Source organism: Chrysochloris asiatica, unplaced genomic scaffold (assembly GCF_000296735.1).
Source record: "Chrysochloris asiatica unplaced genomic scaffold, ChrAsi1.0 scaffold00007, whole genome shotgun sequence".
Taxonomy (NCBI): Eukaryota; Metazoa; Chordata; class Mammalia; order Afrosoricida; family Chrysochloridae; genus Chrysochloris; species Chrysochloris asiatica.
In genome coordinates, this window is record NW_006408525.1 from 27575140 (window position 1) to 27592237 (window position 17098).

The 17098-nt window shown below is 41.5% G+C and overlaps 2 protein-coding genes and 1 pseudogene across 3 annotated transcripts in view; 2 read left to right on the plus strand and 1 right to left on the minus strand.

Annotated features, from left to right (window-relative positions):
• The first annotated feature begins 509 nt into the window (after window positions 1-509).
• Window positions 510-7952, plus strand: KLHL10 (kelch-like family member 10). Of its 2 annotated transcripts, none has more exons than XM_006832640.1 (5): window positions 510-843; window positions 3985-4474; window positions 5143-5760; window positions 6969-7118; window positions 7524-7952. In XM_006832640.1, exons 1-5 carry the CDS (start codon window positions 650-652, stop codon window positions 7896-7898), a joined length of 1827 nt encoding a protein of 608 aa, XP_006832703.1. In that variant the 5' UTR covers window positions 510-649; the 3' UTR covers window positions 7899-7952. The 2 variants fall into 2 exon arrangements, with proteins under 2 accessions (XP_006832703.1, XP_006832704.1); XM_006832641.1 differs by having other exon boundaries at window positions 545-781; window positions 7524-7930.
• Window positions 7953-11928: 3976 nt separating this feature from the next.
• KLHL11 (kelch-like family member 11) overlaps window positions 11929-17098 on the minus strand; it is a 23720-nt gene continuing 18550 nt past the window's right edge. The window contains exon 2 of the mRNA XM_006832642.1: window positions 11929-13510. Within this exon, the coding sequence (XP_006832705.1) occupies window positions 11929-13510 (1582 nt within the window). The remainder of the gene's footprint in view (window positions 13511-17098) is intronic.
• On the plus strand, window positions 13898-14747 carry LOC102825411 (annotated as a pseudogene).

A 17098-nucleotide genomic window follows, 5' to 3' on the forward strand; every position in this document is an offset into this window, starting at 1 on the left:
AAAATGAAACGCAAGCCATTTTACTTTTCCCTTCTGCCTCCTGTGACTTGGATTTCCTTGAGCTCAGTCAGGAGACCCAAGTTTATAACCGTCCGAGGTAGAGGGATGCTATAAGGATACAGAGCACAGTGTGAGTTGGACAACAGGAACTAGAATGCATAAAAGCTCTTATGTGACTTTGGGGAGTCCTGGTGTGGTGCTGTGGGATAAAGCACTGGACCACAAGGTCAATTTGAATGACAAGATCGGCAGTTCAAACTCACCAGCCACTCCTTGGAAATCATACACAGGGTTGCTATGAGTCAGAACTGAGTTGACAGCACTTAACAACAACATGTGAATTTGGTGATCACTGTTCTGCTCTGGATTTCAGGACATGCAAGGAGATGTTGGGTGGTCTTCAGCCTGAGTGATGTGATGGGGGAGGGGAAAGGGAAGAGGGCAGGGACAGGGAGAGTGTTCCAGAACCTGAGAGCACAATCCCGAGCATGATCTCACTGCGGGTCCAAGATTCTGGAACTTGTACTGTCCTGGGTCCTATTTGAAAGATGTAGTAGGGAAAAGGAGCGACAGCTGGCTAAAGGGCCCCCCCCACGAGCATCCCCGACACCCTTGGAGAGCAGCCTCTCTCCGCTGAGCCCAGGGTGCTATGGAGATGGAAAGCACAGCGGCCTCCACGCGTTTCCAGCAGCCTCACATGGAGAGGAAGATGAGCGCCATGACCTGTGAGATCTTCAACGAGCTTAGGCTAGAGGGCAAGCTCTGCGACGTGCTCATCAAGGTCAATGGCTTTGAGTTCAATGCCCACAAGAACATCCTCTGTAGCTGCAGTTCCTACTTTAGGTATAACAGGGGCGCCGAACGAAGTTTAGGGGTAATCGGGCTCGTTTTGAGAGAGAGTTTGATTCATTTTGTTTCCCATTCTACCATCTTAAGTTCATGGACACTATCAAAGCTCTGGGCTTCTGTAAGCATGATTTCTTTGTCTTCTGAAGAGGCATGACTAGAGCTGAAAGCTCCTCTCTGATTATCAACTGGATTTCAACCACCTACTGATGGGCTATAGAGTCCTGGTGTGGCACTGTACAGTAAGCACTGGAACACAAGGCCCATTTGAACTCCAAGGTTGGTGGTTCAAACCCACCAGTCACTCCTTGGAAACCATATACAGGGTTGCTATGAGTCAGAACCGACTCAATGGCACTTAGCAACAACATTGATGGACCAGGTCCTTTTTTCTTTGATTCCACCCAAACGTACCACTTTTGGAAAGGTTGGACACTCAGATGTCCTACTTAAACTCAGATGAATTTGATATTTCAGCCACCCTTTATGCCCCATCCTAGGAGACAGTATTTCAAAGCAGGTGATAAATTAACAAGGATTGGAAGATAAGATGTAAGCTAAGGGGGAAAAATCAATTAAATACTTATCAGAAAGGGAGTTTTGAACAAAAGAACGGTGACTCAGAAAGTGAAAGGGCTATTTGTATTCACAAGCTGAAACTATTTGAGTAATCAATTCCAGTGAAGGTATGATACATGTGTGGTACCTGTTGTTAAAATTTTCATTCAACTAAATTCTAGAGCAGGGGCTGTGAAAGGAACCGATGAATATTTTCAGCTTTGCAGGCTGTAAGGTCTCTGCAACTTTCCACCTCTCCTGTTGTAGTGCGAAAGCTGTCATGATGCTGCTGTTGGTTGCATAGAGTTGATTCCAGCTCATGGCGACCTCACATGAAAATAGAAGTGTACCACAGGGCTTCCTGGACCATCATGCAGCTCGGCAGGTCTTTCTCCCTTGGAGTTGCTGAGTATTTGGCGCATCAACCTTTCAGTTAGCATCTGTGCATATAACATTGTGCTACCTGGGTTCCTTAAAGCCACCATCCTTCCCCAAGCCCACTGCCATCAAGTCGATTCTGACTCTTCCTCACCCTAGAGGGCAGAGTAAAATTGCTCCATAGGGTGTCCTTTCCCAGGGAGCGGCGGGTACGTTTAAACTACCACCTTCGCTTATCAGTCCAATACTTAACCCACTGTGCCACCATGGCCTCCTTAAAACAGTCACAGACAATGCTGAAAGAATTAGGCATGGTAGTGTTCCAATAAAACTATTCAAGGACTCTGAAATTTGAATTTAGGCTGATGTGTAATTTTCACGTGTCAAAATATTTTTTTTATTTTTCAACCACTTAAAATGTAAAACCATTCTTGTGTGTGGTGAGAGAAAAAAAAGAGGTGGGCCATATTTGGTTCACAAGCTGTATAGGTTTATAGACCCCTGATCTACAGGAAGAATTTGATCTCTAAGCTCATATTCCCTTTAACTGCTTAGAAAAATGAAGCCAAATATATACCAGTGCTGGTTCTTCTATCTTGTACAGCACTTTAAAAAATGTGTAGGCATATTTGTTGTTGTTAAGAGCTGTCGAGTTGATTCTGACACGTAGCGACCCTATGTAGGGTTTCCAAGGAGTGACTGGTGAGCTTGAGCTGCCAACTTTGTATTTCAGACTGACTTTGCAGTCCAGCACACTAACCCACAGCACCACACCTAGACTCTGCCTAGGCACACAGCTGTTGTTAAATGTCGATGAGTTGGTTCCAACTCATAGTGATCCTTTGTAGGGTTTCCCAGGAGCAAATGGTGTGTTTGAACCACCGACCTTGGGGTTAGCAGTTCAGTGTTTATCCTATAGCACCATACCAGGACTCCAGGGACATAGCTTGTTGCTGTTGAGTGGGTTCTGACCCATAGGTGACCCTGGAAAGGACTTCTTAGGAGCAGCTGGTGAGCTTGAAACATGAACCTTGCAGTTCAAACAGCTTTGCAGTCTGACGCATTAACACACAGTGCCACACACCAGGACTCCGGGCACATAGCAGGAGCCTGATAAATAGTTGTAGAATGGTATTCATTTATTCACTCAATAAATATTTGACTGCCGATTTTATGGCAAGCACTGTTCTGGGTACTGAAAATAAATTTTAAAAATATATTAAAATCCCTGCTTCCATTCTATTAGGGGGAACAGGCATTAAATAATAAGTAAAATATATATCAGATCATCGTAAGTACTAGGGGAAAAAAGGGAACACAGGAAGTGGTAAGTGACAATTTTAAGTAGAGTTGTCATCCCCTTGCTAACAAAGTTACATTTGAGCAAAGAATGAAAGGGGATGAGGAGGTGAGAACTATGGCCATCTGGTGGAGTCTTCCAGGCAGAGGAGAGAAATTAGAAAGGACCAAAGATGGAAGGATCTGCAGTGTATTCAGGAGACAGGAAGCAAGTCAATAGGGTCATCGCAGAGTGAGGGGAGAGGTGGAAGTATGGTCTGAGAGGTAAGCACTAGTGGTCCAAATCGAAGTGGGCTTTGTGTTTTATTCTGAGCAATGAGCACAGTGAAAGGATATAATTGAAAGAGCTACATAGCCTTTTATAGGAAGCAGATTGGCTGCTGAGATAAGACTACAAACTCTGGAGGTGTCAAGGACACAGCATGGAGATCAGTTAGGAGGTTACTCCAAATAGTCTCAGCAAGAGATGGTGCTGGGGCTTAGACCAAGGAGGTAGTAGTAAAAGAAATACGAAAAAGTGATCAGATTCTGGATGGGATACAAGATAGTTATTAAACAAATGCACAAGTTTAACTTACTTAAGCAAGGGAGAATTTAGTGAGCAATGGGTTAGAACAGAAGAGACCTGGGCCCTAGTCCCAACTCTAAATCTCCATTTCTCCAGTCACAAAATGGGAACAAGACCTCGTTATCATGCGGATAAGGTAAGTATGACAGAAGTCAAAGTTGTTTGAAGGATTATCTTCTTGCCCACTGTATAAAGCATGTAGCCTTCCCCTCCCTTCTTTAGGTCAGTTGATTTCCAGCACACTCCCTATGCACTGTTACAGAGGTGTATGGGAGAACATGGCAAATAAGAAAGAAATGTTTCTGTGGCTGATAGCTTCTTTCTTTTTTCCTCAGAGCTTTGTTTACAAGTGGCTGGAACAACACTGAAAAGAAGGTCTATAGCATTCCTGGCATTTCCCCTGACATGATGAAGCTAATTATTGAATATGCGTACACCAGGACTGTTCCTATCACACCAGACAACGTCGAGAAGCTGCTGGCTGCTGCAGACCAATTTAACATCATGGGTATCGTCAGGGGTTGCTGTGAGTTCCTCAAGTCGGAGCTGTGTTTGGATAATTGTATCGGCATCTGCAAGTTCACAGACTATTACTACTGCCCTGAACTGAGGCAGAAGGCCTATATGTTCATACTGCACAACTTCGAGGAGATGGTGAAAGTCTCAGCAGAATTCTTAGAGCTCTCCGTCACTGAACTTAAAGATATCATTGAGAAAGATGAGCTCAACGTCAAACAGGAAGATGCTGTATTTGAGGCCATTTTAAAGTGGATTTCTCATGACCCCCAAAATAGGAAGCAGCATATTTCAGTTTTGCTTCCCAAGGTCAAGTTTAGTTGTTTATTGTGGATGTTTAACTGCTCACTCTTGATTCACAGAGGGATTGTCCTAAGGGTTAAATTCTGATTTATGACACATTCTAGGACTACATTTCCACAAACTTACACACAAGGCATCTTCTACTATTCTTGGCAATTTTGCATTTCACTTTTACCTTCTCTCCGCTAGCTCCTTCTCCCCTAGTTATACTCTTTGACCAAAATTCTCTCCAGTAGTAGGGGAGGGAGAGGGCAAGGCCTTCAAAAATATTTTTAGGTACTTCCTTTCACTCTTTTTCCATTCTATGACTTTCCTCAAACCCAAAGTAGAAGTTGGAATGGAAACCAATTGCACACAATTGTAGCCAGTTGGTATTAATTAATGTCACTTACAAAAAGAGACATAGGTATTTAATTACTGAACAATTATGACTGCTTTTCCTAGTCTAAAAGTAACCACCCAGCAGCAGAGGAGTGGACCTTCTAGTTCATTCTTAACATGTTAATGGATACCACCTCCCCAAAACAAGTATTTAAACTGTGAGTTATAAATCTCATGACAAAACAAAATATAATCCTAGAGCAGTTCAAAGGCAGACGGTGGAACAGAAGTTAAGGCTCTGGCTTTTCCTGGCACCCTCATCTCATCTGAATGACTTTGTGTTTCCTTGTTAGGTTCGCCTGGCTCTAATGCATGCTGAATACTTCATGAACAATGTTAAGATGAACGACTATGTGAAAGACAGTGAGGAATGCAAGCCAGTCATCATTAATGCCCTAAAGGCCATGTATGACCTAAACATGAATGGACCCTCTAATTCTGACTTCACCAACCCACTCACCAGGCCCCGCCTGCCCTATGCCATCCTATTTGCAATTGGTGGCTGGAGTGGTGGGAGCCCCACCAATGCCATAGAGGCATATGATGCACGGGCAGACAGATGGGTGAATGTCACTTGTGAGGAAGAGAGTCCCCGTGCCTACCATGGGGCAGCCTATTTGAAAGGCTACGTTTATATCATTGGGGGGTTCGATAGCGTAGACTACTTTAATAGTGTAAAACGTTTTGACCCAGTCAAGAAAACTTGGCACCAGGTAGCCCCGATGCACTCCAGACGCTGCTATGTCAGTGTGACTGTCCTGAGCAATTTTATTTATGCCATGGGAGGATTTGATGGCTATGTGCGTCTCAATACTGCTGAACGCTACGAGCCGGAGACCAACCAATGGACACTCATTGCGCCCATGCACGAACAGAGGAGTGACGCAAGCGCCACAACACTCTATGGAAAGGTAAAGACCAGGGAGGGCGGGGAAGACAAAAGCAAAGACAGACTGGAACTGAAGGCGGTTCTTCGATTTTGGGGGTAGATAGAAAGTGGAAAGTGGCAGTACTGGCTATCTTGCCCTATTTTCTGCATTGAAAAGCAATTCATGGTGAGGGGAGACGCACAAGAAGCCCCAAACTTGTAGACACTACCCATTTGACCTAGCTTCAATGGCCTGATGATCAGAACTTGACTGGAGGAAGATAAAAAAATTTTTATAAACAAGTGTAAATTGCTACAATTTGTTGAACTTGACCTATACTTACATAGTAGTTCAAAATACCAACTGAGAAGGAGTCTTCACATCAACGATCAATCTTTATCAGGGTTGATGGGGACGGGCAACTTAACATTAGCTACCTAATGGGGGGCTATAAAGGCACAAAGTGACTGACTTACAGGTTTTCAAGAGAGAGTTTAGTTTCAGAGCTGGTGGGTGAAGGTAGAATCCCCACACAATAGTTTTCATCTTGTCTAGACACATGTGGTGAAGAGATGGGGATAAGATTCTTTCAATTCAGTAGTAACTGTTATCATGACTAATTGAGACTGTCACAACTGCAAAGGTAAAAATTTTGTAACAAAAAGAGAGTAGTAGTTAATTTTACAGTCCAGGAACAGAGGGCCTTAGGGTCATCCATCAAGAGAGAAAAGCACGAGCGGAATGTGGGACCCTATCTAGAGAGGCAGTGATACCAGAGATGGAGGCAGAGATGAGGACATGGAGAGAGCGAGCACCCGAGGACTCTAGACTCATGGAAAGAGAAAGGCTGTGTGCTGGCAGTCAGGTGCTGGTGGCCAGGAGGCAGGCTTGCAGAATGTGCCCTTTGGTTGTTTAAATGATTATATATTGCTGAGTGTTTTTGTGTGTATTTTCCACCGCATCCACCGCCTCAAAAAAACAGGGAACAGAAGCAAATACTGTTGAATGATGATGCACGGAGATTGTAATCATTGCACTGAAATGGAGTGTAAAACCGATGTTCTCCCATGTAAACTATCACTCAATTCACAATAAAAACTTAAAAAAGAAAAAGCAATGCATGCAGATAGGTGGGGGTGAATATATAGATAGTACAGAATGGCGTTAAATGAAGCGATTTCCTGCACCATTCTCACTCATTCCACTCCCTAGAAGTGGCTATTTTAATACCTTGAACTCTCTTCACACAGGTCTACATATGCGGTGGGTTTAATGGGAACGAATGCCTGTTTACAGCAGAAGTGTACAACACTGAGAGTAATCAGTGGACAGTCATAGCACCCATGAGAAGCAGGAGGAGTGGAATAGGTGTAATTGCTTATGGAGAACATGTATATGCTGTAAGTTCCTCTAAGACCATAATATAGAAATGACTGTTAAGTGCCACTGAGTTGGTTCCAACGCACAGCGACCCTGTATACGGTTTCTGAGGCTATGAATCTTTGTGGGAGCAAAAAAACTAATCTTTCTCCCACCAGATAACTGGTAGGCTCCAGTCACTGACTGAGTGGTTTGCAGTCCAGTGCTTATCCTACAGAACCATAGAGCTCCCATAAATGATTAACCCCTAAGTTTATATTTGCAAATTGGTTTACTCTACTATGGGTAAACACATTTGAAAAGCGTTGTGATTCATAGTATGTAGGGGGAATGTTGGCATCAAATCACTGGTCCTCCCCAACTAGGGCTTTCTCAGTAAACAGAAGAAATGCTTCACAGTTAACCATTTCTTTTGCAACCTACAGGTAGGAGGCTTTGATGGAGCTAATCGCCTCAGGAGCGCAGAAGCCTACAGTCCAGTGGCTAATACTTGGCGCACAATCCCTACCATGTTTAATCCACGTAGCAATTTTGGCATCGAGGTGGTAGACGACCTCTTGTTTGTGGTGGGGGGCTTTAATGGCTTTACTACCACCTTTAATGTGGAATGCTACGATGAGAAGACTGACGAGTGGTATGATGCCCATGATATGAGCATTTACCGTAGTGCTCTGAGCTGCTGTGTGGTACCAGGGCTGGCCAACGTCGGGGAGTATGCAGCCAGACGGGACAACTTCACAGGATTAGCATTGCGAGACGAAGTCAAGTATTCCGCTTCAACAAGTACCCTACCTGTATGAGCCTCTTCATTTAGCTAATAAAAAGTCTAAGCAATAAGAATTAATTCTTTTTTTTTTAAATAAATGCAGTGTTTAAACTTGTAAGAGTACTGGAAAGTGTTCAACTTAAGAAAGGGTTGGATGAATGAGGGAATAGGAGGGAAGGAAGAAGGCAATTATATTTAACCGTGCAAAATAAAAAGGTAACAACACCATCACACACACAATACAAACCAGCTCTAAAGAAATATGTTTATTTAAAACTTACATTGAAACAATTAGTAGCTTAAACATAGAACAGGAGAGCTTTAGGAACATAAGCTATTTTACAATGTGATGTCTCTAAGTGTCCTAAATACTCAAGCTCCTCTGACTTCAGGGAGACAGCCAAGATCATACTTTGAGCAGAAGAGGTGCCTGCATACTGAGAGCCCAAAGAACTCACTGTATCAACTCAGATGAAATATTTACTAAATAACTCAATGAGTCCTAGCACATAAATCATAAGGTCTCTGAACAGCTGGCAAGCACTACTTTTCATGAGTGCATTATACAGGAGAGCTAAGTTAACAAGTGCTCTATCGTATGTGCTTCCAAGTAAGACATTTATAGTAATGACCATATAGAATAAGACCGAAGCCCATAAAGGTAATAACAAAGACAGGTATTTGGCTATGGAAATTCTCTGAAGTAAAATGACTATATTATGTTACTGCATCACATCACAACTATGAGCGGGTCTGTTTCAAACAACCAAAATACATTAATGTAAGCCTTGTAACAAAAATGGACTTTTCTCAAGGTAGTAAACTAGAGTAGTGAAATGTGACACAATGTTGACAGCCAAAACAGAGAGGAGCCTGAATTGTTTCTCAAATAGTCTACAGTTAACTGGCAACCTAGTGTAAGCAGAGAACTTGCTTCTCAAGTCTGTGTATTTTCAAGGACACAAAATACAGTCAGTGTATCCTTTTATGCAAGCTTAATTTGAGGAAAGTGCAAAAAGTCCCTTTAGATTAGACCAAAGAAATAAAATACACAATTCAGCTCACCCCTATCTAGTGTTGATATTAGAACTGTGAAGCAGAGAATGAAGTGTTTTAAATATAGCACATGCGACACTATTTAGCCAAGAGAGAAACATACAAGAGAAAAAAGTATGTCCTAGAAACTGCCTCATTGGCAGCTTGAAGGATTAAATTCCATATATACTATCTTTCCAGCTTTAAACTATGCTATATGAAAAAGACATCTTTTCCATTTTTTTGGTCCCAGAAATGCTATTCAAAACCAGATGATCAAAAACCTGCTGTCAACGACTTATAAGATTTATTTTTCAATTGACATTGCAAAAGCAAAGTTGAATATCAATAAACTCAAGACTAATCATGCAAATAACTGAAAATGAGATGTATTATTTAAACAGTAAGCTCATGACTGACATTCTCAACATATACCTTTGATACATACCTTTTCAACATGGTAAAGGATACCCATTCTAAGGTATAAGTGATGACATTCCAAGTTACATACAAGAGGACTCCAAAAAGTTCATGGAAAAATTCCTAATCTTTCTTTTCATTTTTCACTAACTTTTTGAAGTTATTCTTTTTGGGTATAATCAATTCTTCCCTCTTTCTTCCAGAAAACAACAACAAATATGTGAATACACATTAAGCTGCATTTTAAAAAAACTGTTTTTGACTAAATTACCACAATCTTTTTGTTTTTATCAAAAAGGAAATTTTCTCTCTCAAAGATTCATCTTAGGTTTTAGTGGTCATAATTAGAACTTTTACAAACAATCTGGCTAGTTATTTACAGCTTAGTTTCAGAATGTCAGCCGTGAACAGATTAAGCAAATCTGATATCTTTCTGCATTAACAAGTTAGTTAGGATATTTCAGAAACACAAGTTATTGATGTGAAACTACATGTGTGAATTCAAATATGACAATCAGGAATTCAGGAGTCAGGAAACCTGCACACACTTGTCATGCAATAAAGGACTTACCCCTTCTTTTCAGCCATGGCCTAGGCCGCCTGCTGAATTAAGAAACAAGTTTCAATCAAGGTTTCCAAACCAGACTAAATGTAAACCTTATGAGTTATACCTAAACCTTATGAGTTACAAATTCTATGTGGGAAAATACAGCTCTAATAACTTGGTAGTAACTGTCTCAGAAGACAACTCTGAGACAAAACAAACACAAAACGACCCTTGCTTATATCATACCCTTCTGGTAAGAAACTAACATTCTAGGGAATGAAGTTTGTTCTGCTGTCTACAAGAAAGATATGTGAACTTCTTCAATGAGCTCTTCCTACTTACAGACCTCTCACACTTAAGATAAATGTGAACTAGCAATGATCAGAATCCAAAATGGCTTTTATTAAAATGACTACAAGTAAGTAGAGCTAGAAAAAACAAGGAGAGATGGGGAAGGACTATAGACTTACAGCTTTCCCCCAGTCTAAATTAAATGGTTTTACAGTGCATATTTCCAACATATTTATTGAAAAACCTTGTCGTAGGCAGTGATATTAATTTAAAACTTTCAAAAATGTTCTTAATATAGAGTATTTATGGGATGGAACAGAATACTCTCGCATCAAATGGAGTCAAAATTTCTGGCTGTGCTTTGTTCTGACGTTGGGTCACACAATGACTAAGGCTTTAACTATAATTGACTAGGGAAAAAACTTCATAGTATTTGGAATTTAACTTCTGTAGTGGTATTACTAGAATGCCTAAGAAGGTAAAGATATATGGTCAAAAAAAAAACAAGAAAAATATACTGGACCTACAAGTCAACTACTAGAACAAGACCAGTTCCTACTCAAAAAGAGCCAAGTCTTTTCTGTTCAGTGGAAATGTTCAACGGAGAACTACTATGTATAAAGTTCCAGAATGCATAAACATACATGAAACATCACTGAAGGGATACATTTTTAAGAGCCAGAATTACACACCCAAACAGTACTCTGGGCTCAATGTTCCAATAAAAGTCTACGGCAACTGGATAAACTATTATCACAATTGGGGCTGAGATATAATGACACTTCTCTTTAGCAACATTTCTCTGAATTGTTACTTCCTTCAAATTGTATAGTTTCTTTTAGAAAGAAATGAATATTCTATACACTATGCACTAGAGCAAAGATTAACATTGAAGGCATTGAGTGTCGATTGTCATAAGCATTATTTATACTCACTAACATCCTCAAATACACAGCACAACTTCTTTTAAAAGTCTAAAATTTTTAAATGCTTTTGATTTCCTAGTTCACATTAATGCTACTTTTCTTCCTAGAGAAACAAATTTCACATATGTAACTTCCTCCATGTTCAATAAATCAGCTGAGGCCAGTACTTTTGCCAACTACTATCATCTTAGCTTCAAGTCTGCAACACAGTTGCTAAAGAAATAAGAAATATTCAAAAATATATGAGCCAACCACAAGTCATCAGTCATCTCTTTGAGAAATAAATACAATAGCATTTCTACATAAACACATACAATAAAACATTAATGCATTCTGAAATCATCTTGCTGAAAAATTGTGCTTTGTCCTTCAAATTTCAGTATCACTATTGCACGTGTCCTGCAGAATAGGGTTCAATACATAAATGCTCATCTGGCCAAAATCAACCATTCAGGAAAAAATGAAGAGGAAAAGCAAGGTAAATGTGCAAGTGAAACTGGTGCTTAAAATATATTAAAAATGTAAGCCTCTAAGACAACGAAGTTATAACTTGTAAACAGCCAAGTAACTACACTGGATTTTTCCACATGACTTTAATGAAATCCTATTTAGATAGTGTACATCCACACAAACCAATGAGAGATAAAGATTGCAAGCTAACAAAAGTTACCACATGTGGAATTGAGTTTCCCATTCTTCAGTTTTTAACTATTTTCTTCTATATACGGCAACAATCAACTCAGGTAGAAAATTAGTTATGGATACACTTTTCTCAGTAACAGTCTGGATAGCTTCAGTTTCACGAAAACAGGTATAACTGTTTTAAGCTGCACTTAACACAGAACCTAGCACTCGATCTGAGAGCTTGGCACTCGCCGCATGTTTAGGGCGTGCCTATGTATTTCCTGCATCTGTCTGATCCGGTCCTTTTGCCACATTAAGTTCTGAGGCATAGGGTATCTCTGTGTGCCATGCAAGTATCGGTATGGGATTCTCACGTGGCAGGCAGTGGCTCTACAACGAGGCTGTGGCATGGGAGGAAGAAGCATCCACCTCTTTCTCTCAGCACAGTATCGATAGGCTTCTTTCCGGTACTGTTTGTCAATATCATCACTGTTTTTCCAACCTCCAATAATGAAAACATCCTCTTTATAATAGCAAATGGCTGCTCCTTCAATGCTTAGGACTTCTGGAGGTAAGCTTTCCAGGATGTCATCAGAAACCTGACTGGCAATCTTTCGTACTGCTTCTTCATTTTCTAAAGGGTAACTCTTTGGACAGCATGATGCTGTCTGGTAAAAGTTTGAATTAACCACAGACATCTGGAAAAAGCAATAATTGTCAATAAGTGGCAAAGACTCCACATCTTGCCACTGTCGAGTCTCTGTATCATAACAAGTGATTACACCCTTTAGTCCATCTTCAGTGTCACGATCCACAGGCGTACGGGCAGCAATATACACAAACCGGTCTTCAATGGCAAGTGCTTTAACATCTCGAAGAATCTTTGGTGCTGATTCCAAGTTGTGCCATTTATCAAGTTCAGGATTATAAACAGTGACATCTTTAAAGCCAGGACTAAAGTTGCCATGTCCTCCGATGCTATAGAGCTTCCCTTTGACTTCTGTTAGCCCAAAAGAATGTTTTCTTGTCATCAGACTACAAACATGTTCCCATGTATTCAAATTTGGATTGTACCTTTCCACAGTTTTAGCAAATCCTGGCTCCATTGATCCAGCAACATAAACATAGGATTCTGTAACTGCAACCGCATGTCCATCAAGGTGATTATGAATATGAGGCAGGTTTACCCATCTATCCTCATCAACAAAATATCCCACACACTCACTTAAATAGTCCCCCCCTTCAGACACACCACCAATAACCATGATCACATCCATGTTTTGCCCATAGCGAGGTAATAAAGACACATGAGAAGCAGGGTGTTGGAAGGTTCCGGATTGTATGTTCTCAGCTCTCAGAGCATGCCTCTCTACTGCATCAGCCACTAGCTTGACACAAACTTCATTATTAGCCACCAGCCGTTCTGGTTTGACATGCCGAGTAAGGTAAGTAGGTTTCATCTGGGACAACCTGAGCAATTTAAAAAGTTCTTCAAAGTATCTCTCTCTCTCTTCAGCATTTCTCTGAACCCACTTCAAAACTGTTTCAAAAAGAACCTCTTCAGAGTCAACCGTGATTTCCAAGTCTGAAAGCCAATCTCGAATGAGATGGAAAGGTAAAGTATAAAATTCTTCATCCTGAATTACTTTGTGGAAATTTCTCCGTATCATATCGGCAGCTTTCAGAGCAAGTTGGCTCAGGGTGTACATGTGAGCTAAGCTATGAATGGCTACACAATTAGAAAGATGAAGTTTTTTCTTGAGAAATTCTCCACAAAATTCTTTTAAACGAATTAACAAAAACCTAAAATCAAGAAAAAGAGAAAGGGTTAATTTCTATGTGTAGATATTTCACAAAGTTGTATTTTGAAATGGTGAGATTAAATTCACTTTATGTACATCTGAAAAAACCAAGTCTCTCAAATTAAAAAGTATTGTGCTGAAAAAGCATAAATAAAAACAATCTGTATTTATTTATATATATGTATTTAAATGTTTAGTTTATAGTTAATTACATATAAAGTACACGTTACACACACATAAAGTTTTGAATTACACAACAACAACAAAGTGTTCTGGAACATATCCTCTAATAAAGTAAAAAAATACTTTATTTTTACTTTAATTGGGCCAGGGTAGGGTAGCTGGCCATAGAGGTGGCTCTGGTCTTCAGGGGGCTGTAAGTGGAGGAATGGCTCTGGCCAGCAGCACCAGTGGCAGTGAGGAGGCCTAGGGAATACTTCAGTTGTTGTAATAGCAGAGTCCAGCAGTGTCTTCTCTTGAAGGAACAATTTGGGGAAGTGCTGGAACCCTGGATACCATCCTTTATCATCCACAACAATCCCATCTACTTCCAGAGCTGTGTCCAGGAGTAAACCAACAGTCCTACTGCTGTGGGGAGAGCAGCTGCTGTACCTACTACTGGTGGTTCTAGCTGCTCTGGACTGTCCTCAGCTTCTTTGGCTGCTCTTGCGCATCCCACCACTGATGAGCTAAAAGCTCTAGCTATAGCAACAGCAGCGTGAAACCAACTTGTGGCTTACCATGGGGCTAGCACTGTTTCCACCAGCTCACTGCTTGACCTCTACCTCCTCAGCGCCTTCCAACCCCCAGCCTATGATGATGTGGTGCATTGCCAAGGCATACCACCACCTCCTTACACTGTGGCCCCAGACTGCTTCTTGACTGCTTCCAGTGAACGTTCCTGCTGCTTTTCAGCATCTAGCTGCTCTGCCCACTATGAAGGAACAAGTGTGGAAGTTGTTTCCTCCTACCAGCGTACTCACGCTCAACAGGAGGGCGAGCCTGAGGCAGGGGTTGAGCTCTGCCTCCATACCTCTCTCCTGCTGCGATCACCACCTGAGTGGTAGTGGGCATCAACCTGCTCCCATGACTCCAGCAAAGGTGAGCCAGTTCAAGAGGCAAGGATTAGTGCCACCCCCTCAAATCTGGAGAACCATTCCCCTTGTTCATTGCCCCCACATTCTGTACTCCAGGTCTCTCCAGTGAGGCTGGCTTCTAGTGAAGGAGGTATCCCCTAAATTTAGGAAGGATTGGTAGGTTACTTGCTCACCTTCCCCTGCCCTCCTATAGTCTGCCTACAGAAGCTGGAGCTCTCAGGAGAGACAGTGTTTGTGGACTGTGCTAGCTCCACCCCCAAGACATACACAGGAGCCTTCAATCTCATTAGAGATGTGAATTAAAAAAAAAAAAATCTAAACCCAGACTTGCCTCTGCCACTCTGTCTTAATTTCTTGTCATCACCAGCCTCTTCTGAAATAAGGCAGGGGCTCAGGGAAGAGATTTTATTAAGCACCAATGATACGGTATAACTACCATTCAACAATTTGCCATCGTGTGGTGAGTTCTGTGTTGATGTGATGCTGGAAGCTATGCCACTGGTGTTTCAAATACTAGTAAGGTCCTCCATACCAAACAGGTTTCAGTAGAGCTTCAACACAAGGCACACTAGGAAGAAAGGTCTGGGGATACATGAAATTTCCTATCTGAAAATTAGTCAGTGAGAGCTCAATGAATCACAATAGAACACTGTTTGAATCACTTGCTTTGGACACATCATTAGGAAAGATGGAGGAGGACATCATGTTCGGTGAAGGAAAGGGCCAGCGAAGGCAAAGGAGATCGTTGGTGAGATGTATGGGCACAACAGCCACACAATGAATAGTCATGATGACAACGCAGGAGCAGGGGCAGGAGTAAGGTTGTACAGTAGGTTGTCAGGATCTGGAGAGAAGAGCCAAGCAGGAATTGTGACTCCTTGGAGGGTTTGTTTGGTAAGATAAAAAAAAAAATAGCAGTCCAGGCTTTGTGTTTGAGGCTTTAATCTCCTCTTCAACAGAGCTTTCTCCTTGGGCAACTGATTTCCCATTTAAGCCATGATGGCAAAAAGCAAACTGAACTATCTGAAAAAGCTGGACATAAAACATAATAATACACATGTAAGAGAGGCCATGTGTTAAAAAAACATGTAAGACAGGCCAGGTTGAAAAACAAAAAGGGATGGTTTGGCATTTAGCTGACTACAGGTGTTCTGTCCACCTAAGTTCATTTAAAGTTAAATTTGAAAACAACAGCGACAATGGTTTCAGACAAATTCATACACTGGGCAGTGTGCTCAGCCCTGAGGAGAGCCAATCTGAGATTACCACTATAAACAGAGGTTAAGTCCCAAGAACTGAGAGCCTTAAGACAATATACGGATGGTTTCTTCAGACCAGCCCTACTCAATCTGGTAAGCATTGGTTATTATTGTTATTGTCCTTAGTAACTACCTATGATATAACATCCTGGAGTGGCGTTGTGGGTTAATGTTCCAGACTGTAAGGTCAGTTTGAACTGCAAGGTCAGTGGTTCAAGCTCACCAGCTGTTCCCACCTAGAACAAAGAAAATGGAAGACTCAAGGAAACAAGCAGTCCAAATGACTAATGGCCAACACGAAACACAGATGCCTCTAACTGGAGACCAGAAGAACTAGTGCCTGGCTGGCTACAACACTGACCAGGACCATAATAGAAGATTCCAGTTAGAAGGATTAAAAAAAAAAAAAAAAAAAAAAGCAGAGCAAAATTCAAATAATAATTTAACAAAGAACCCCTGAGAGTATTACCCTAAGACAACTTTCTAACTTGAAACTGAAGACACGCCTGGAGGCCACCTCTCAGCCAAATAACAGACCAAAATCCACTGCCATCAAGTTGATTCTGACTCATAGTGACCCAACATAAGGTTTCCTCCAAGACTGTAACTTTTTACAGGAGCAGTCTCATTTCCGCCCCCACAGAGTGTTTGGTGGGTTTGAACCAGTGTTCAGGAAGTTACTAGTCCATTGCCTAACCCACAATGCCACAGGAATCCTTATATAATTATTGTTGTTGTAAAGTGTTGAGTCGATTCTGAACTCATAACGCCCCTGTAGAGGGTTTCCAAGGAGCAGCTGGTTTGAACCACTGGCCTTGCAGTGCTTAGCCTATACTGCCACCTCAGGACCCCCTTAAATAACAGTGGTGGTGGTGTGCTGTCAAGCTGGTTCTGGCTCACAGCAACCCTGTATAGGGTTTCTGAGGCTGTAGATCGATCTTTCTGGGAGCAGAAAGCCTCATCTTTCTCCCACTATGCTATATTGTTATTGTTAGGTGCCATCGGGTCGCTACCAAATCATAGAGACCTTGTGCACAGTAGAACAAAACAATGCCCGATCCTGGGGCAACCTCACTACTGTTGCCACCAAGCTTGAGTCCACTGATGCTGCCACTTGGCCAATCCATCTCATTGGGAATCTTCCTCTTTTTCTCTGACCCTCCACCTTGCCAAACATGATATCCTTCTCCAGCAACTGGTCCCTCCTGACAATATGTCTGAAGTATGAGAGAC

Coding starts and splice junctions, on each gene's coding strand:
- KLHL10 (XM_006832640.1), top strand. CDS start 650: ATGGAGATGGAAAGCACAGCGGCCTCCACGCGTTTCCAGCAGCCTCAC. Junction 844..3,984: donor AGCTGCAGTTCCTACTTTAG/GTATAACAGGGG, acceptor TTTTTTCCTCAG/AGCTTTGTTTACAAGTGGCT. Junction 5,761..6,968: donor CCACAACACTCTATGGAAAG/GTAAAGACCAGG, acceptor CTCTTCACACAG/GTCTACATATGCGGTGGGTT.